This window comes from Malania oleifera, chromosome 5, assembly GCF_029873635.1.
Source record: "Malania oleifera isolate guangnan ecotype guangnan chromosome 5, ASM2987363v1, whole genome shotgun sequence".
Taxonomy (NCBI): domain Eukaryota; kingdom Viridiplantae; phylum Streptophyta; class Magnoliopsida; order Santalales; family Ximeniaceae; genus Malania; species Malania oleifera.
This window is the reverse complement of record NC_080421.1, coordinates 85236750-85258297: the sequence shown is the minus strand read 5'-3', so window position 1 is coordinate 85258297 and position 21548 is coordinate 85236750. Positions and strand designations below refer to the sequence as shown.

Here is a 21548-nt window from a genome sequence, read left to right as displayed (position 1 = left end):
TCTTTAGGGGAGGGTGAGTGTTCATCAATCATTGTAAAACTCACTAACTATTGTCAACGTGTTTAGCCTACTTGCCTCCCTCACTAAATACACGATGTCAACGGAGGTGGTGTTAATGAATTTCGAAGATTCAATGTTTACTGCTTGCTTGTCACTGCTTTCATGAATGCTTACTGTTTCTGCTGCCATTTGATTGAATGCTAATGAAAGTGTTTCGTGGATGAATGTTTGTAAACGATAGGCTGGCTAGTTAAACAAGAGTGCTTTAGCTAGCGCCGCACGGCCCTTCTAAACGATGTGAAAATAGTCGAACCGTGACACTTGGTATCAGAGCCCAAGGTTGAGTTGCTACGTGAATTCGATTGCCTTCATTGTGGGATTTGGAAAGCTTTGGTAAGTGACCATGGCACCAAACAATGCTAAGAGGATCAGCGTACTGGAAACACAAGTTGAGGCAACAACCAATACTGTGGCTGCAAAGTTGGTCCAAATGAGAGAACCTGTTGATGAAGTGATAAGATCACAAAAGCATCAAGCAAGTTTGCTAGGTGAGATGTCAGAGGACTTTTGCCATATAATGGAAACTTTGCAATCTCGGATGGTGGATCTAGATGCAAAGTTGAATCTGATGGTTCTTACTATGGGGAACTCCAACACTCCGAGAGTTAGCATGACCAAGGTACCAGAACCCAGGATGTATGGGGGTGCCCGGGATGCCAAGGAGTTAGACAACTTCTTGTTTGATGTGGACCAGTACTTTCGCGCCGTGAGGATGGCCTCGGAACAGGCAAAGGTGGATACTGCAACCATGTACTTGGTTGGTGATGCCAAACTGTGGTGGCGTACCAAGTACAGAGAAATTGAAAATGGAAGCTGTGTAATCGATAGTCGGGTAGACTTGAAGAGAGAGCTCAAGGCCTAATTCTTTCCTGAGAATGTTAGTATAATGCAAGGAGCAAACTGAGAGATCTCAAGCATACGAAGTCAATCAAGGAATATGTGAAACAATTTTCTGCTTTGATGTTGGATATTCGGGATATGTCGAAGAAGGACAAGTTGTTCTATTTTCTAGAGGGGATAAAACCATGGGCAAGAACTGAACTTCATAAGAAAAGAGTTCAAGACTTGTCAACTGCACAAGCTGCTGCAGAACGCTTGACAGACTACACTGGTGATGATACCGCTTCGTCGAAACGGTTTGGTGGAGAGGGAAACAGTGGAAAGTCTTTCAAGAAAGGCAAACCCAAGAGTGGGGGAGCCGACTCTAAATCATCAACCTCAAAGGAAGCTTCGTTGTCACAAGGGTTCAACACACCCAATGAAAAGGGGAAGAGTAAAATTTTGTGCTACTTGTGTGGTGGATCTCACAGAGTGAGTGAGTGTCAACACAAGGGATTACTCAATGCCTAACAAGCTTCCACTTCAAGAAAAGAGCTGGAAAGCGAGGAGGAACAAGATGATGCCTGAGGGTGGGTTCAGTGCGGCTGGCAAGCGCATTGGAAAAGCAAGAAAAAGTACCGAAAGTTACACGAGCAAAAGTGTTAATGTTTGTGGACTTGAGGATCAATGGGAAGAGTACCCGCGCTATGGTGGATACGGGGGCTACTCACAATTTTGTTTCGCAATTGGAAGCAAGGAGACTCAACTTATCTTTAGAGAATGATACAAGACGCATGAAAACAGTTAATTATGTAGCCCAGCCTACTTTGGGAGTAGCCAAGCAAGTGACGGTAAAGCTTGGACAGTGGACAGGTCATGCGAATTTCACAGCGGTGCCATTGGATGACTTTCCAGTCAGTCTAGGAATAGAGTTCCTAAGAGGGACGAGGGCAGTGTTGAGGCCTTCGGCTGGTTCCCAGTGTCTGATGGGAGACCACTCGTGCATGGTGCAAGTCGTTGCAATGAAAGGAGATGACAAGAAGTCCCTTTCAGCCATACAACTCAATGAGAGATTGGGTCAGGGTGAGCAGACACATCTAGCCACGGTGGTGGTAGACAAAGAGGTAGGTCAAGAGATGGTGTCTACGACCATCCAAGATGTGTTGGATGAGGATAAGGAGGTGTTGCCGAATAAGCTACCTCACAATTCGCCTTCACGACGGACTGTGGAGCATAAGATCGAGTTGTTATCAGGAGTAAAACCACCTGCTAAAGGGCCATGTCGGATGGCACCTCTTGAGATAGTAGAGTTGGGAAAACAGCTTGATGAATTGGAAGCGAGATGTGTTCGCCCTTCCAAAGCACCGTTGGGAGCATCGGTGTTGTTTCAGAAGAAACATGAAGAGCATCAACGGAAGGTGTTCGACAGGCTGAGGGGAAACAGTCTGTATGTGAAGAAAGGGAAGTTCTCTTTCGCTCAGCGGAGCAACAAATTCCTTGGTCATGTGGTTGAACAAGGTCATATCTAGAGGGGTATGGAGAAGGTAAGGATGATTCAAGAACGGAAGATCCCCACGACAGTGAAGGAGTTGCGTTCCATTCTTGACCTTACTATATATTGCAGGAAGTTCGCTGAGGGGTATTCGCGGAGAATGACTCCAATGATAGGACTATTAGGGAGGTATTGTTGGCCGCACACGCAGGATGATGTGGTTGATTATACCAAAACTTGTCTCACTTGCCAACAAGACAAGGGGGAGCGGAAGAAGTATGGTACTTTCATGACCGCACCGAAGTACTATTTGGCAGAGGAGACAACACAATTGTTCCTTGTAACTATTGTGAGATATTGGGGTGTTCCCCAAGTTATTGTTTGTGATAGAGACTTAATGTTCACTGACAATTTCTTGACAGAATTTTTTAGGATATTCAGGTCGCATCTTGACATCTCTTCGAGTTATCACCAACAGACTGACGGACAGATGAAGAGATTCATAAAGCTGCTAGATGAGTACTTGCGCCATTTTGTTAACAATAACCAAAAGAATGGCGTGCAACTACTTGATGTGGCTCCGTTCTGTGGCAATGCCCAAAGGAGCTCAACAACCAACAAGAGCCCTTTTGAGCTTGTTATAGGCCAATTGTCGTTGTTACCTCACACAGTGGGCGAGCCGTACAAACGAACAAGTCCCAAGGCATACATCTTCACCAGAGAATGGAGACAAAATGCAGAGTTTGCCCGAGCCAATCTGGAGAAAGCTTCTAAGTAGATGAAGAAGTGGGCAGCTCAGGGAAGAAGACCACAGTTTCATGTCAGCTGCCTCAAGCCGTTCAACGCCAACACCAATGACCTCAGCAGAAGTCAGTACAACAAAGCAGAGTTGAAGACAGTGCAACTTGACAGACATGAAGTTGAAGAGATCCTTGCAGACAGAAAGTTCATATCCTCAAGGAAGAAGCGGCAGAAGTTCCTAGTGAAGTGGAAATGCCTTAATGACAAAGAAATCAGCTGGATTTCTGCAGAAGATATTCAACCGTTCGTGGACAAACTTGAAGTGTACCTACCACCAAAGTCTACGAGGACATCGACCACATAAGTGGGGGAGAATGTCACGAGCTAAAGCTTGTTCAGGGCATTATGCTTGCCTATGACCGCTTGTCTCGTGTGTTTGGGATGGGTTTTCATCATGTAAATACTAGTGTAGAGTTATTTTCTGCTAGTAGTGTCTTTGTATGCCAAATAAGGCAGTATGATTCCTTGATCACTTTGATTGATGTTTCCTAGTGCCAGAGTGGGAATGACCTAGAAAGCTCTTTAGGGGAGGGTGAGTGTTCATCAGTCATTGTAAAACTCACTAGCTATTGTCAACATGTTTAGCCTACTTGCCTCCCTCGCTAAACACACGATGTCAACAGAGGTGGTGTTAATGAATTTCGTAGATTCAATGTTTACTGCTTGCTTGCCACTACTTTCATGAATGCTTACTGTTTCCACTGCCATTTGATTGAATGCTAATGAAAGTGTTTCGTGGATGAATGTTGGTAAGCAATAAGCTGGCTAGTTAAATAAGAGTGCTTTAGCTAGCGCCGCACGGCCCTTCATAATGGTGTGAAAATAGTCGGACCGTGACACTAAGCAATGCAGCAGAAACAGCAACTCGCAAAGCAGCAGGTGCAGGAATAGCAACATGCAGGTGCAGCAGCAGTTTGGTGTCCATCATCAGCAGGACATCTACATATGGCTCCGATTCCAAAGGCAGTTAGGGTTTCATTGGGGGGATGGGAGTGTGGTGAAGGTGGGATAGAGTGGGCTGGGGTGCCTAGCCATCAATTTGGATCCAGGATTTGAGGACTTGGACCAACTGAGTAAATGAGCCACAAGTCCAAATGTCTTTAGTGGTGATCTGGCCCAATTTCCAGCCCAATGGAACTTGAATAAAAGTCAGTGGTTTCTTGAAGCTCATAGCAATCTTAATGCGCTTCCTGTCCAGGCCCGAAATCCTGATTATCACAAAGAAAACAATGATCCCAGCACAGCCAATTCTCATATGGAGTTGGCCCTTCCTCTTTTGCAGAACAGGTTTAATGCATTATTGCAGAAAAAGGCCACCCCTAAACACAGGGCAATCAGTAGGGTGAACTCAACCAGGGATAATAACTCGGATAGTCTTGGGAAATCAACTGATGACATGTGCTTTTGGTTCAAGAAGGTTGCTGCCACAATGAGGGCATGATTAAGAAGTTCTATTGTCCTCAGCATTAGCAGAACCAGAGGCTTGCACTAAGGTTCACAAAGGTGCTACAGTTAACATAGAGGTTGGCTGCTCATGAGGAGGGTAATTCTTCTTGTAAAGAAGGGATTTTGAGAAGGTTTATGTTCACCAGGTGGACGAGAAAGATAATTCTTCTAGGAAAACCAGGAAAAACGTAATGAAAGTACTTTATGCATTGTGAACTCTCCGAATTTTCAAAAGGGAGATACAAATAAGAGGACTAACAAGGGTAAGGTAAAGGAGAAATGGGATGATGCGTTGGATAACGATAGCAATGATATTAGTGAATTTGCAGATAAGGATGCTTTGCTTTTGGATGAGATTTGAGACCAGTGTGGCTATGTTTCTCACTCATCTGATATACTTGGCGATTTCATATGTGGTGCCATCTCCGATTGAAGGTTTAGAGGGCACTTTTATAATTGAAGAGAATGGTTCGGACAAGAAGCAACAGTATAAGGAAGGATTCTGCTCACTCCAGTTTTTTGAGGTTGGTTGGAAGAACCTAGAAGGTCAACAATTGATGAATGAGAAGGGTTTGTGGTTTTGCAGTCCAAGGGGTAATGAAATTTTCTTAGATGGAGATAAAAAGAAATTGAAGAACGGGCAGAGTGAACCAGCAAACTTGAAGTGTTTGGTGAAATAGACAGGGGGTTTCTCATGTGATTTTTTTTTTTGGGCTAAGCTATATGATTTTTTACCATTTTATTTTATTTTGGGTGATTGCTTGTCCTTTTTACATTGTAATCTCCTTTTCACCTCTGAAGATATCTTTATACTTATTTTTTTATCAAAACAAAAAATTCTTGCAGAGACATTTTCCATGGTTATTATGCTTAAACGGAAACACAAACTGCAAACAATTGTGTGATTAGTGAAAAGCAGAGTTACTACTGGGAAGATGATGTTGGAAAAGCACAATGTGAAGAAGAAAGTGTTATATGATTTGTGGTGGGATAAGGTTGATTACAAACTTTCTTTCATTAAGCCCACCTATAACATGCTAAGGATGTATAACAAAAATGCTCCACCCTTCGCTTGGTTTATAAGATGTGGTTTACCATGATAGAAAAAGTTAAGAAAGCAATATATCAGCATAAAGAGAAACAAGATGATGAAAAGACAACCTACTTTAAAATGGTGTATAAAATTATAATTGATAGATGAACTCTTCATTGCACTTCCCAATGGCACCCAATATCTACAAGAAAAAATTGCCAACAGCTCCCGGTGGCACCCAAGCTTCACCAAAACAAGAGAGGGCACTTTATTAAATTTAGGAAGGGGTGAGCACTAGTTCTTCATTGGACTCATGAAACATCATGCACATGTCAGGATTAAGAGTCTTATAAGGCCTTCTAATCTGGAACAATCCGCGTGTTAATCCTATTTGAAGTCAAAGTTCGGATAAAGTCTGAATCTTGAAGAGAACTCTATCCTTCCATTTGATGTTGTGGCCCCTAGATAAAAAACTAGGTGGTTTAGAAGATGAAGAACAAAAGATTTGGTGGAAGAATTAGTTGGAGAGTTACCCTCCCACACTCTCGTCTCCCTCAAGCAAAATGATTCAAGGATATTGAATAAAGTGGTAAGCTCGTTCATTGATTCAAAATTTTTTTTTTTTTTAGTTATTTCATAACTCGTTTGCAAATTTTGCAATTGTTTTATGATATTTTATTGTAAGTATTGTAGCCATTCATTGCTAAGGTGCCTAATTGTGTTTCTCCTCACAAAGACAGAAATTTTTCAACAAAGACAATGGAATGATTAGAACAATTATTTCTAAATTCAGACGAGATAATGATTGCAAATGTGGAGTATGTCAAATCACCAACTAGAGGCTAACAACAATGTACAAAAGTCCAATATAGTTGCCATACGTTCCTTGGATCTTGATCAGAATTTATACGTGGATGTGCTTGTTCTTGACATCTTATATTGTCTAGGGTCAATTTAACCAAAATTTGGGTTAGTTATTAATTAATTAAGAAAATAAGCAGACAAAAAGCAAGTTAAGGGCAATTAATTAAGGGTCCCCTATCTTTTCAGTGTTTTAGCATATCTTTGGGGCATTTTACACTTTCAGTTTTGCATTTTGAAGCCCTTGCACACTCTTTAGCATTAGATTGGGAGGATATCCTTGATTTGGATAGCTTTCCTTCATTAAGAAAGAAAGATAGGAGCGTCCAAACACCCTTCTTGGACAAGGGTGGAAATTCCTTGGACTTCAAGGGTGATTTTGGAGAGGAAGAAATTCGGAAAACACCCTAACTCCCTTTGCTATATAAAAAGAAGCTAGAGCTCCTAAAGACGCATATTAGAGGGGGAGGAGAAACACACATTGAAAACACACTCACATTGAGAGCTCTAGGAGGAGTACATATTAAAGGGAAAGAAAGAAGAGCATACATTCAAAAGCAAGAGGAAGCAGAAAGCCTATGATCTCATGTGTCTTCCCAGCATTGGGATTTCTCATGGTATTCTAGCCTTTCAAGTTTCAAGTAGAAAAGTACAAGTTAAGAGTCTTGATACCTATTATATTCTTATGTCTTCACCAGGGACGATTAGAAGGAGTTCAAAGTTAAGTATGAAGCATTCTTAGTAATGATGCATGTTAATGTTAAGTTAGCTCATACTTCCTTCAAGCTTCTGCCAAAGTGGAAACCTTTCTTCCATGTTTATGTTAAAATTTCAAATTTCAATTCCATGTTAAAGTTGCAATCCTTAGTCCATGTTTGTGTCAAAATTGTGATCTTCATCCCATGACTGTGTCGAAACAACTTTTATGTTTGCGTGAAAAATTGCAATTCCAATTCAATTAAAGTTGCAATTTTATTTGAAACATACAAATCACTCCATGCTTAAAATTCAGATTTTTACGGGAGGGTATGTCGCATGCATCAAAACTCATGAGGTATGGAAAGAGAGTAGAAAGAAAAGAAAACCAAGAGGTAGATGTAAAGGGGGGAGAGAGAGAGAAAGAGAGAGAGAGAGGGAGAGAGAGGGAGGGAGAAGAAGGGATTGTGGGACTGTTTTTCTTTTTTTTGAGCCAACAGCTGTGTGGCTGGGAAAAAAGAAGGTCCATGGGCAGCGTCCAATGTTAACCTATACCATGGCTACTGCTATGAGGGGAGACCAAAGCAGCCTTCAATTCAGAGAGAGAGAGAGAGAGAGAGAGAGGAAGCAAAACTCCATGCACAAAATTTTCTCCAGCACAACAAAGCGTGCTGGAGGGATTTACCTGCGATCATCAGCGATTGAGGGTGCAGTGGTGCTGCAAGAAGCAGACACGGCCAGGCCAACCTTCAGCTGCAGCCATGCATGAGGAGAGAGAAAGAGACCGTAGATGGGGATCGAGAGAGGCCGTGAAAGCTTGTTTTTTTTTCCAGCAGGGTCTACAATGGTGCAGTGTTCCTGCAATGGTGGCTCACAGTGGTGACCATAGCTGACAGTGAGCATCAGCTCATGGAGGTGGGCAGCAAGGACTCCAACAGTAGTGACCAGTACTTGTGTTACTATGGTTTACACAGGAGGACAATGCCCCCAACCCTCCCCCCCAGCACTGTATGTAATTTCATTTTTTTTCTTTTTCTCTCTTTTCCTTATTATTATTGGTTCTTTAATAATCTGTTTTAATTGATTTTATTTAGAAAAATAAACACAAAAAAAATATTTCAAAATATGAAACATGATAATGATTTATTTATTAATAATGATTTATTTATTATTTGTTTCTGTTCCTTATTATTATTATTATTATTATTATTATTATTATTATTATTATTATTATTGTTGTTGTTGTTGGTGTTGTTGTTGTTGTTGTTGTTTTTGCTGTCATGGTTATCCTTTCAAAAAAAATAAAAATAAAATAAAATAAAATTGTTTTATTGAGTTCCTTTGATTTTATTTGATAGAATACCACTACAGTTATTTTTTGTTATTGATTTTATTAAATTTAGTTGTGTTCTAATTTCATCATTTAAATATAAAGAAAATCCAAAAAACAATCAAAAATTGCAGAAAATTTGCAAAAAATTATTAGGATTGATTTCTAAGTTCTAAAGCTTCCTTTGGTAGTTTTTTTGCAAACTAGAGTTTCCACATTTTCTTAAAATAAAAAATTTTGAAAATAGTCAAAAATTAAAAATTAAAAGAGAAAGTCTCTCTTGTACATAAATTTGTATCCTACTTAGATTTTGTTTCTCATTTTAATAAAGAAAGAAGATCTTGAAATAGGTAATAAGGATTTGATTTACTTAGTGGCCTTTTTTAACATTAGAATTATCTTTCCTACGCAACCTTAATCTCCATGTTTAAGAAAGTATTGCACTTGTCTTTATTAAATGTGATCTCTTTTAGATATTGTACATTGAATTACTAATTACTATCCTCGTCTTGACGAAATTCATTATGGATCCAGCACTTAGGGTCGTAACTATGATTGGCTTGATATATTTATTGCCTCTTTGGCATGCTTACATGAGTGAATCTAGTGAAATCAGACAACGGATCTTAAGGTTATGTCTAATGCATGCCTTCGAGGATCTTGAGGTGAGGTACTTTTTACCTTGTGCAAGGTCATCCAATATTTAATGGATATGAGTGTTGTCTGTTGTGCACGCTCTTGTGAATCTCAAGGTGAGGCAGCTTTTGTCTTGCGCGCAGCTGTCCAATATTTAAAAGGCCAACAAATACAAAAAGGGAAAAAATCGAAGTCTTGATGGGTTAAATTCAAAGGTTATCTCAGGCAAATCAAGTACCGTTTTTAAGACAAGTGTGGAGAGGACGCTAGTACACTCCCCTCGTAGAACTGTACTCCCGAACCAAACTTTGATCATGCAAATCACAACTATCAGTTCCTTGAACCCTATGTTTAACTTAGAGACCAATTAATTGGTGGCAATTAGGTGATCTAAACATCATCTAAGTAAATAAAATGTTAGCGACTCCATAGAACCTAACAGAGCAAATCAAGACCATAAAATTATATTTGGATTTCCATCCCCATTGGGGTGTTAGATCCCCGATCCGCATTAGATCCCCGATCTGCATGCATTAACACGTATTACTAAACTTTTGAATGAAACTAAGCTAGATTGGATAAGTGTTAGGTGGGTCGTTCACATATTGTGGTGGTAAACTCTATTCCAAATTTCATTTTCCCATCAAGTTATGGTTTTTGAGTATTTCAGACAATTTTGGGAATAGCTTCTTGGGCTCTAGTTCAAGGAATGATATCCCTAACCAAGGGTACCGAACCATTCTTATAGAGGTCATTGATGCGAGATTTAATGCAGAAGGATTTGATTGATAAGTGGAATGTTGTGATTATTGAATCTCTAAATGATGGAAATGACACTAGGGACCCATCTTCTTTTCTTAGAGACTTAAGTCTTCAATTAGTTAGTCCTACTAAGGAAGTGGTCACGGTGTTAGTGTACTCAAAGCAGATATTAGGAAAATAACTAAAGAGGAGGTTAAAAATAAATAAATAAAAACAGAGAATTGAAAAATCCTGAATAATCCATAGAATATGACAAAGGTAGAGATAGACAAAAAGGGGGAGTTAAAAGTTACTAGTTTTCCACAAAAACTTTGAGTTGGAATGTGAGAGGATTAGGGAATAGAAACAAGCAAAAGGGTGTTCACGGTATTTTAGAATGTAGTAGGCCAAATTTTGCCTTCTTTGGGAAACTAAAGAGGAATCAATGGATATATTTTAGAATATAGGCATCTGGTAATGTGTGCTTGAAGACTGGATTTGGATGTCATCCTTGGGGTCACCAAGACGTATTTTAATTTTTTAGAACATGAGAGTTGCCTCTAAGATATGTCCTCTCTAAGGGTCTTTTTTTGTGTGTCAATTCTTTTAAATACTATAGGTAAAAGGGAGTTGTGATTCACTTTTGTCTATAATAATCATCCTCATATTGGACCATCTCTTTGGGAGGAGGTTGAGACCTTGCGCAGCTTGTGTGGTATGCATTTGGGTTCTAGGGCTGATTTTAATGTCTTTAAGACTTCTCAAGAGAAGCTAAGGGGCACTAGAACCTCTGCTAGCATAAGGGAGTTTTGCTGATTTTATTGAATATATGATTTGGGAGATATTTCCAGAGACTAATCTTGTAAGTACCACTCTTGAAAATATGTTGTTGACTGACCATGACTTTCATGTAGACTAGTGGCTGGTTGGCAGAGTGAGTCACAGTTTCAAGGTTGGAGAGGCAATGTTTTAATAAAGTTGAAGTTCTTAATAGAAAAGCTTAAGGTGTGGAATGGTGGGTTTTGGGGATCTGAGGGTGACGAAGAATGATACATTGAGAATAATCAGTCTTTAGGTAAAATTGAATGGGAGGACTTGATGACAGAGGAGCATGAGAGCGTAAGGATTAATTAGAAACATGACCTCAAAGATGCATCAATGAAGGAAGAGATTAATTGGAGATGAAAAGTATGAGCTAAATGAGTGAAAGAATGAGAGTACAATATTGCTTTTCTCCATAGGGTAGCCAATGGAAGTAGTAATAAGATAAGGGAGCTAAAGCTGGATATTGTTTTTATAGTTCATGATTCAAGAGTTTTTGCAAAGGAGAATATTACATTTTATAAGGCCTTGTTTCTTAGGAGAATGAGTTAAGGCCAATGATTGATGGACTGGTCATGGTAAGCAAACTTCCTAGACACAGAGGCCTTTTATTGAAAAAAAAATGTAGGTGATTGGTAGCACAATAAAATGCCTAGTCCAAATGGCCCTACTATGGCTTTTTTCATCGTTGCTGAGATTTGGGAAGGCTAATCTTTTGAAAGTTGTTCACACATTTTATGCCAAAGGGATTGTAGGTGTTAGATTAGCACTTCACCTAAAAGCTTAAGCTAGTAGGTTGTGGACCAACAATTAATATCAAGCATTAACACTCCCTCACACGTACAGCCCAATTGCACATGGAGAGATAAACAAATGATAAATAACACCCATATTGGGAACATAATTATTTTTTAAACAAATTTATATCAAACGTGAGCAACAAGACTAAAACCAGGACCTCCTAGCAGCCATGTCTCTAGATTACCACTATACCTAAAAGCTTAAGCTGTTAGGTTGTGGGCCAACATTTCATATCAAGCCTTAACAGTAGGAAAGAATGTTGGTTCCACCTTGACCAATCTTTGCCCAAGAAGGATCATCCTTTATACGTTAGAAACCATATGCCATTGGTGATTGGTGTGCCTAAGATTTTGGCAAAGATTTTATCCACAATATTGTGCTCTACCATTTCTCCTTGACAGTAGGTACATTTTAGATGTTGTGTTGGTTGTGAATGAAGTTATAGAGGCAGACAGGAGAAGAAATAGGCAGGGGATTGTTAAGCTAAATTTTGAGAAGGCTTATGATAGAGCTAGCTTTTTTCTTTTTTTCTTTTTTAGGGAGGGGGGGTGGGTTGGTGTTTCGATAGGGTCTTGAGTAAGAAAGGTTTTGGGAGGAAGTGAATTAGGGGATGCTTTTTCCTCATTTACCTTTTCAATAATTGTGAATGGTCAACCTTGAGGTTGGTTCTTGACTTCAACGGGCTTAAGTCAAGGTAATCTTTTGTACCATCTCTTGCCTACCCTAATACAGATGTTACCTTGGTGTGGAAGTTTGGGTTTCTTGAACAGGAGAAATGTGAGTAGGGAGGAGGTTGCTGTTTTCGATCATACTCTGTTTTTGAAAAAAAAAAAAAAAACATTTTAGGTTGTCTCATGGCCATGGTTTTAAATCACGATAGCAAGTAATGCCGCATGACGGTCACAGATGTTGCTGGACGTGGGAGAAGCAGATGTTACATAATGGGAAGCAGTTATAGCAGTAGTGAATTTTTTTCATGCATGCATATACATGCCAAAATTAAAGAATAAGCATGGAATCCTTTAAAACATTGTTTTTAATGAATTTTGGTTGCTTTTATTCAACCAACAAAAAAATTTTAATAGGCAATATGATTTTTATATCAACTTTAGGGCACTGTTTACAAAAATAAAATAAAAAGAGTCATATTTTTTTTTTTTAAACTTTTCACTCCTTTAATAACTAAAAAATTTACCAAAGTAGCTGAAATTGAGAACCAATTAATTAGAGACATAAAGTGAGTCAATATACAATTATAAATACCACATGAAATTCATTAGTGTCAGTACATGAATACAATATTACAACACAAGCCACCACCATACAAAATTATGTGAAGGTTCTTCATAGTCTCCATCTCAATTGTCACCTTGGGTTTGAGATTGGGATCGGGAATCATTTCCCTGCCCATGTGGATATACATAGCGAATTAAACTCATGTTCATATCATTTTGCCATTACTACTAAATAGATTATACTATTATAGTATTCATAATCATTGCAATAAACAGTTTAAATGATTTAAATTTTCTAGAAAATTTAATTTTTAAATTTTACTATTCAAAATAACAATAAGTCAATAAGCAAGCATAAAATTTAGGCCATTAGGCATTAGGCAATTTAGGCCCATTGAGCACATTAATATTAAATGGATAGAAGTTTCATTGTATTTAATACTTAATGCTACATATTATTTAGCATTTTTAACAATTTTAATTTTTAAATTCTAACATTCAAAATATCAGTAACTAAGCATAAAATGTAGGCCATTAGGGATTAGGCAATTTAGGCCCATTACGAAAATTAATTAGTTAATCTATAAGCATAGCAAATTAGCAACTAAAGTATAAGAAGTAAGTGGAAACAGTTAAGCTATAACATTGCATAAGCTTAAGCTATAAGTAGAAAATTAATTAATTAAGCACTACAGCTATAAGCACTGTTTAATCTTAAGCTATAAGTAGCACATTAATTAGTTAAGCCAAAAAGCTGCTTAACTTGCTTAAGGGGAAAAAAAGAGAAAAAGAAAAAGAGGGGGTGGGATAAATTATACCTGCTAGCAGTAGGCAAACCCATGAACAGAAAGTCAAGACTCAAGCAAACACGAAGCACCTCCCACTCTCGAACCCTCTTCAAAGCTCAAAGTCTCAAACACTCTACAGATCTACCCAAATCCCAAATTTCTAGCTTGATTTCACTCAAATCTACCCAAATCACTTCCAAACAACAACAAATTTCTTCCCAAATGGATAAAATTTCAGACAAAGGGAGGGGGAAACCATAGATCACATTCGGATGGTGGTTACAAGCACAAAGTTCTGTTTTGGCAACCATAGATCACTAGATCTAATCTGGATGACTCTGGGGAGAGGGAGAAATGCAGTAGAAAGAAAAATCAGGAACAAAGGAGGTATTAATCGGTATATAGGACTGTTGGCAAGGAATGATGATGTAAAGGAGTGTACTGGCCTGTTACGAAAGCATAACGCCCATTATGGCTACGATTTTTTTCCTCATCACTATAGCAATCCAAATTTGTATCACGGCCTTGAAACTTCGTTACATAACGGCCGTTATTAAAACCATGGAGCTCAGGGCTCAAGATTAATTTAAGTCTAGTTTGGTTGGCTTCAATTTGAGTATGTAAGACATCACTCGCTATGCTTCATAGGCTAGCCGCAAAGTACAAAGTTGCCTATGAGTCTATGGCACACTGAGTCTTTCTTTGGGAGGTAATCCTAGTGCTACTTCTTTTTGAGATGTTCTAAAGCAAATGGCCAAGGGGGTAGAAGCCAAATGGGTCTAAGAGTAGTTATTTTTATTAAGGTGGTCGCATTTCTATAGTTTCAACTTGTATGTCTAGCGCTCCTATTTATTTCTTGTCCATCTTTAGAATCCCTATTAGAGTGGTTGAGAGAATAGAAAAGTTGATGAAGGATTTTCCAAAAGGATTTTCCCTAATCTACACTAGGGAGGATAGCAAAGACCATTTAGTTTTGTTAGGAGGTTGTGAGCATGGTCTTAAATTTCCACGAAATTGTCAAAATTTCCGTCAAAATTTCCAATTTCCGTCACCCTCGAAATCGAAATGGCAATCGATTTCCGTTTTACATAATTTCCGTCGAAATTTCAAAAAATCATCCAAACTTTATCGAAATCTCAAAATTATAGCAAAACTTGTCGAAATTTTTGACTATAAAATGAAATTTTTGAGATTTCTCTTAATTTGTTTTATTTCTTTATTGAAACAAAAAAATTATCACGAGGGCTTTTGAAATTATATGAAAAAATATACTCACAACAAAATTTTATCTAACCATTCATGTCTAAATTATCATTATTTGTATAATAAATAATATTTAAATAATTTATGAATTTCATTTGTATTAACTGAAAATATATTTAATGCACATTATTTTATAAATATGTTTGATAAACACATGCTATATTACAACTTTTCCACCTCATTTACAACATAGATGTATTTAACTTGTAAAATATGAGTCCTAAAACCTATATTATTATGTCTATTAACCATTTCTAAAGTTTCATAAAAGAATTCCATGAATTACTACTAATTTCCATTATTTTTTAAAATTGAAATAGAAATTGACATCGAAATTTTCGTACTTTTGGAGCTTCCAAATTTGAGTCAAAATCGAAATTTAAGACCTTGGTTGTGAGGAAGCTTAAATCTAAAGGAGAATTGGCGATATGGAGCTTAGACATTTCTTTAGGCGGGAAGTGGTTGCAGCATTTTATTTCAGAAAGATACCTTCGGTACAAGGTAACATAAGCAAATATGGCATCCATAGGAATGGTTGGGAACTTGATATTGTAAGCTTTGGGCAGGCTGGGGACATGTTTCCCATGCTAGTCCTTGTTATCTCTTCAATTTATCCCACCTTCATTTCTTTGACTTGGTATAGGATGGGGGATGGTTCTAAATTTCAATTTTGCGAGGATTTGTGGATGAGGGATACTCCTCTTGGAATATCCGGTTCTTTCTCTTTTGAATGGATTCCTTCAACGCGAGCTCTTAGAATTTTGGAGCATGCTGGGATTCCCTCCCTGTGTATTGCAAGACAATAAGGTCCAATGGACCCAGGAACAATTGTCAGAATTTTGGACACAAAATACCAAATTTCCTTGACAAAGAAGAAATATTCAGAAGGTTCGCTGATCATTCGATGTTTGTCAAACTATATCAGATGGATGACTGTTGTCGATAAGTTTCTATATTCTGGGGGCATATTTTCTTTGAGAATACCAGAGGGCAAGGAAGCATCAGGTTGGTGGATCTTCTGCAAATCGTTGGAAGGATATGAAGGCAAAATACGGTGGAATAATCAGAAAGTTCTGGTTTGGTCATGTAGGAAGTGCGGCTCCGTGGACATAGAGAAGTGAGAAGGTAAAAGTCTAATGTATAATGGGCTACCCAATGATCCTGGTTATGCAAAGATGATGAAGAATGGAGCTGTACTTGTTCAGAGATGTGGAAATTCCAGTGATTCTAGTCAGAATATTCATAAAGACAATCCCTTGAAATTTGTAAACAGGAGATTTGTGGGAGAGAGGGTTTCAGGCATTCACTAGGCCTAAATATCATTCAAATTTTGAAGTCTTTCCTACAATTACTGGACTGAAAGTTGGGCCGAAGATAGTGGAAGTGGACAACTTGTCCGTTGCACAGTTTGGGCCTGAAGGCCTGGTTTTGAAGTCTGCTTTCCAATAGGCTCAAGATATTTCAAATGGGCTGGATCAATGGGTCTAGCTTGGGTAGAAAAGAGAAGCCCAACTCAAACAAAACCCAGAACCGAATGAGGGCTCTGGCACAACTGTTGGGGGCTTGGGAGAGAAACATCCAGGTGAGATGGAGATAAAAGATCTTGCCGAAGATACCAGTTAAGGAGAATAGGGAAGTGGAGATGCTAGAGAATTTGAAATGGAAGGAAGATTCTATGAAAATGAATAGGTGCAACCTTTTGACCAGTATGGGAGATTCACAGATAGCATTGAAAGAAGGAAGGAAAATATTTTGTTAATGTGCCAAAGACTTAAGGGATTTCGAAGGGAGATGGGGAGATGTTAGAGTGTTCAACATGACAAGATGGATTTTTCCAACCAGTCGAGCAGCAAGGGAGAATCGAAGCCAGCACTGAAAGTCAAGAAAGGTACTTTTGCTGCTAACTTTTCTAATTTCCAGAACAGTAACGATGGCGATGTTGGTGCAGTAGAAAACAGAAAAAACAGACAAAAAAGACTTTGAAAGAAAATTGGGATCTTACAAAAAAATGTGGAAGGTACAGCACAATCTTCTAAGGGAAAGCAGAGCTGCAAGCTGCCAAAATTTGATACTGAATAGGTAGATAGGATGAAGTAGATAATAATCTGTTTCTGGAATAGATTAGGGAATTTGAATGTTTGTTTGACTCCTTATCAGATGAAAGATTTGGAAATCTTGGAGGGTCCTGAGGATATCAATAATGGTATGGATGTTAATCGAAAACTCAAAGCAGGAGGCACCTTTGAAAGGAGGCAGAGACTCTTAGGGGCTCTTCTTATTCTGAACAATCAAGTAAGATCTTTTCAAGTTTCTCTATAGGTCCAGGAAATCTTTTTGATAAGGAAGCTTTGGCTAAAGAAAATCATATGGATAATTCCCTTCGTAGGCAATTTTTATTTCATTCTAGGGCTGATCTTAATTCTAGGATTTACACTTCTATTACTAGGTTTTTTTTTTCTCTCTCCATTTTGATAGCAAATAAAATTTCATTAATAGGGAAAGAATTTACAAGGAAGAAAATAAGAAATCTCCCGAAAAAAAATTTGGTTCAAACCAGAAAATAAATAAATAAATAAAACAAAAGTCAAGCCGACCATTTCCTCCAATCCCTATTTAAATCCTGAAAAGTAGCTTCCATAAAAATTCCAAACCCAACATACCATGAAGAAGCCAAAGACTAGCAAAGGTATCGTACCTACACCTATATTTTGACTACTAAAAAGAATTACCTTTCTTGCCGAAGAGAACTAGATCCTATAGCAGGAACTTTAACTCTTGATCTACTAGGAAATGAGAGGGACAACAAGATCCCAATCCTCAGGAGCTTCCAGATAGGATGGGGTGTTTTGTTGTTAATCCTTTAGGCTAGGCTGTTAAGGTTGTTGTTTCCCCCATAATCTATGAAAGGAAAAATAAGAGGGTGGAGAAAGAATTGCAAAAATTAGCTATTAGAGAGGGGAGGAATAGTAAGAGCGATAGGAGCAGCAAAGTGATAAAAGATCTCAAGTTGGAACGTTATGGGTCTAGGGTGCCTAAGTAAATGTCATCTTAAAGACATCATTGTTAAGGTTGCCCCATATGTTGTTATGATTAAAGAATCCAAATTACAGGTGGTGGATGGCTTTCTTGTTAGGAGTATCTGGGAATCTAGGTTCAAAGATTGGGTCTGGTTAGCTTCAACCAGCTCCTTGGAGGGCATTGTGAGCACTTGGGATACCAAGTTTGCTAGTAAAATAGATGTTCTTATTGGTCCCTTTTCTACATTTTTTTTTTTTGAATGTTAAAGGAAAGTGCCAATGGTGGTTTACCTCAGTTTATGAACCAAATATCCTCCATTTGAGGGGTGTTTTGTGGGATGAATTAGTTGTGGTCTATGGGTTTGTGCTTCCCCCATTGATTTTGGGGGTGCTTTTAATGTCATAAGATCCACTAATAAGAAATTGGGAGGTTCTAGAATTACATCTAGTAAGAAGCGTTTTGAAACTTTTATTAATGAGTGTGATCTGAGAGATTTTCCACTCTCAAATGCCCAATTTACTTGGTTTGCAAAGGGTACTAGATCAATGGCTACTAGAATTAATAGGTTTTTGTTTACCATTGATTGAGAAGATACTTGTCCCACTCTAATTTTCAGCATCGTGATAGGATTTGGTGGGACAAGTGCACTGTGGAAGGTTGGGAAGGTTTCTGCTTTATGAAAAGATTAATATGTTTAAAATAAAATTTAAAATTTTGGAATTTGGAGACTTTTTGGTGATATTTATTCTAGAAAGAAAGATTTTCTTGAGGAAATGGGTGTGACTCATAGATTGGATAAGGAGGGACCTCCTTTTAAAGACATTATTGGTAGACAAGCCTAGTTATCCAGTGAGTTTAAATAAGTTCTCTTTAGGGAAGAGATGAGTTGGAGATGGAAATCTAGAACGAATAGGGTCAAATATGGGTATTGTAGACTCTTTCATAGGGTGGCAACTGATAGGAAAAGAAGGAACCTCATTAAGTAATTTGAAGATGATAGGGGAGCAATTATTAAGGATCTTGATCGTATTGAGAGTTTGAATATAGATTTCTACAGGAACCTTTTTTATGAGAAGGACGATGTCAGAATCATGGTTGAGGGGTTGGGATAGTTAGAGAGACCTTTTGGAGGAAATGGGTGTGATGAGGCTACTTAGTTAGAGAGGCTTTTCGAGGAAAAGGAGATCAAAAGATGGATTTTTGAGATGGATAGAGAAAAGGCTCCCGGACCAGATGGCTTTACAATGGCTTTCTTTCAAGATAGTTGGGAGATATTGAAGGGCAACATTCTTATAGTTTTTATTGAATTCTTTGACAATGGATAAGTTGGGAGGAGTACGAATTCTACTTTTATCACCTTGATGCCCAAAAGAGAAGGTGTCATTAAGGTAAAGGACTTTATCAATTAGTTTGGCTACTAGTGTTTATAAGATCTTGGCTAAGATGCCTTCTAGAAGATTGGCTACTGTTTTGGAGGACACTATCCCTATTAGTCAAAGTTCTTTTCTAGGTAATAGACAAATTCTAGATGTAGCCCTAATATCTAATAAGGTGGTTGAGGAATTGTTCGAAGAAAGAAGAGGGGGCTTGTTGCCTTGTTATGAAATTGGACTTTGAAAAAGCTTATTATAGGATGAGATGGAGTTTCTTGGATAAGGTTATGGATAGAAAATATTTTGGTCTCAAGTAGAGGAAATGGATTAGAAGATGCTTATCTTCTCTAGCCTCTTCTGTTTTCATTAACGGCAATGCCAAGTCTTGGTTTCATAGATCTAGGTGTCAAAAACAAGGTGATCCCCTTTCTCCCCTTCTTTTTACTATTTTGGTATATGGTTTGAGTAGAATGATTGAAATAGGTGTAGATAAAGGATTGGTGGAGGGGATAAAGGTTGGTAATGAAGATAGCACCATTTTGCATCTTGAGTTTGCAGATGATACTTTTCTTCCCTTCCTATCAGATAATGAAGGATGCTTCTCTAACTTGTTGACTATCTTACAGATTTTTGAGAAATCGTTGGGGCTGAAAATTAAGAGTGGTCTAGTGGGTCTTGGTATTAACGTGGATCCTTTTGTTAGGCTAGCAGGGTGTGCTGTTTTTACTTGGCCTATTCCGTATCTAGGTGTCCCCTTAGGTGGTAATCCCAATGCTGACTCTGTCTGGGACTGTTTTTGAAAGAGCAGCTACGAGATTGGAGGTTTGGAAAGGAGCTTTCTTCACACTAGGGGGTTGTTTACCCTTGCTCACGCTTGATTATCTTCTATACCTTTGTATTACCTTTCTCTTTTTAATTCCAGTGAGATTGGCTCAGAGGCCGCAAATGAGAACATGGGGTAAAATGTGATAATTTTTTCGGGCGGGCAAACGGGCAATGCAATTAATCAAAACTACCAGAGCGAAAATCGCATGGAATCATTAAAATTGATAATTTAGAAGTGAAAGATGAAACTAAATACCGAAAGCATAGACATCGATGTTCTTCAATCCCAATACGCTCTTCTTCCGTAAGCCGATTCCGAGAAGTCGCCCAGAATTGCTCAGAACTGAAGGAAAAGAAGCCCCGGTCTTCGACTCTACGACCGGAGATGGGTTATCATCTAAAGAGAGCGACCCCCATAGAGTGGTAGACTGATTGTACCGTGCAAAATTGGGTAGGAAGAAGTTTAGTGCGTCTCGGAGAAATGGGTGCTCCTGGATTTTGTTTTTCTGGGAGACGGCGGCTGCAGCGGCCGCGACAGCCCCGGCTGCGACGGCGCACGCGGCGACTGAGGCAGAGAAAGGGCGAGGGACTGCATGGGAGGGACCATGGGGGCGCCTGGGCGGAGAGAAAAAGGGAAACCGCAAAGACACCATTTTCAGTGACTGAATATGAAGAGTCAAACGGCCTGTAATTTGTATCCGTGGCACGCACTCCGTCGGTGCTACACGCCTTTTCCTAAAGTTTTAAATTTATTTTTTTAAAAAAATTATAAAAAAAAAAAAAAAATGAATATGAACATATTTAAATTTAACTAAAAGAAGCATGCCTTTCACACCATTTAATTACTCTGATGCCAAATCCGGCAAAATTGTTTGAAACAAGAAAATAATAAGTTAAAAATATAATTATAAAATAGAAGATGTTGAGTACGATAATGAAATAACTTATAAGAAGAATTTCGCTTGTTCATATCAAAAGCTAAAATTTTCTTACTTTAGTTCTCTATCTTCACTCGTGATGTCTTCCAAATGAGGCATCCTTCGTATAAATAGAGAAATGAGATCCCTTTACAATAATTGAGAAACAATAATTGAGCTTCAACACAAAACACGTGAAAACTTTTGATAGTTTGGATAAGGACAGAGAATCTGTTTTCGAATATTTGTCGATGTGTACCTTTTCTTGCGATTGATAGCTAAGCAAAAGCTTTATTCACATGGATGTCAGTCTTGAGAAGAGAAAAGACCATGTTGGCTTAATGAGGGCCAAGTAAGTCATCTTCTGCAAAATCATATGGATGTTGAGAATCTTGAAAATTGCCATCAAAAGAGTCTTGATCATCATTGCTGCCGAACGAAGATAAAGATTCTTTAAGGATTTTCTTGAATTCTTCTCTCAACAAGGCAGCTGCAATAGTTGTCCCTATAGATCATAGATGCATTAGAGAGTATATATTGAGGTATGCAATAATGTTCATGACCCAAGTACATTCCATATCAAATCATAAG

The 21548-nt window shown here is 38.3% G+C and overlaps 1 protein-coding gene across 1 annotated transcript in view; it reads right to left on the bottom strand.

Moving 5' to 3' along the window:
- The window catches only part of LOC131155171 (fatty-acid-binding protein 1), a 37804-nt gene extending 16751 nt beyond the window's left edge, over window positions 1-21053 (bottom strand). Inside the window, exons 1-2 of the mRNA XM_058108119.1 lie at window positions 21034-21053; window positions 20297-20775 (exon numbers count right to left, since the gene is read on the bottom strand). Of these exons, the coding sequence (XP_057964102.1) occupies window positions 20297-20693 (397 nt within the window). The 5' untranslated portion in view covers window positions 20694-20775; window positions 21034-21053. The remainder of the gene's footprint in view (window positions 1-20296; window positions 20776-21033) is intronic.
- Window positions 21054-21548: the final 495 nt, after the last annotated feature.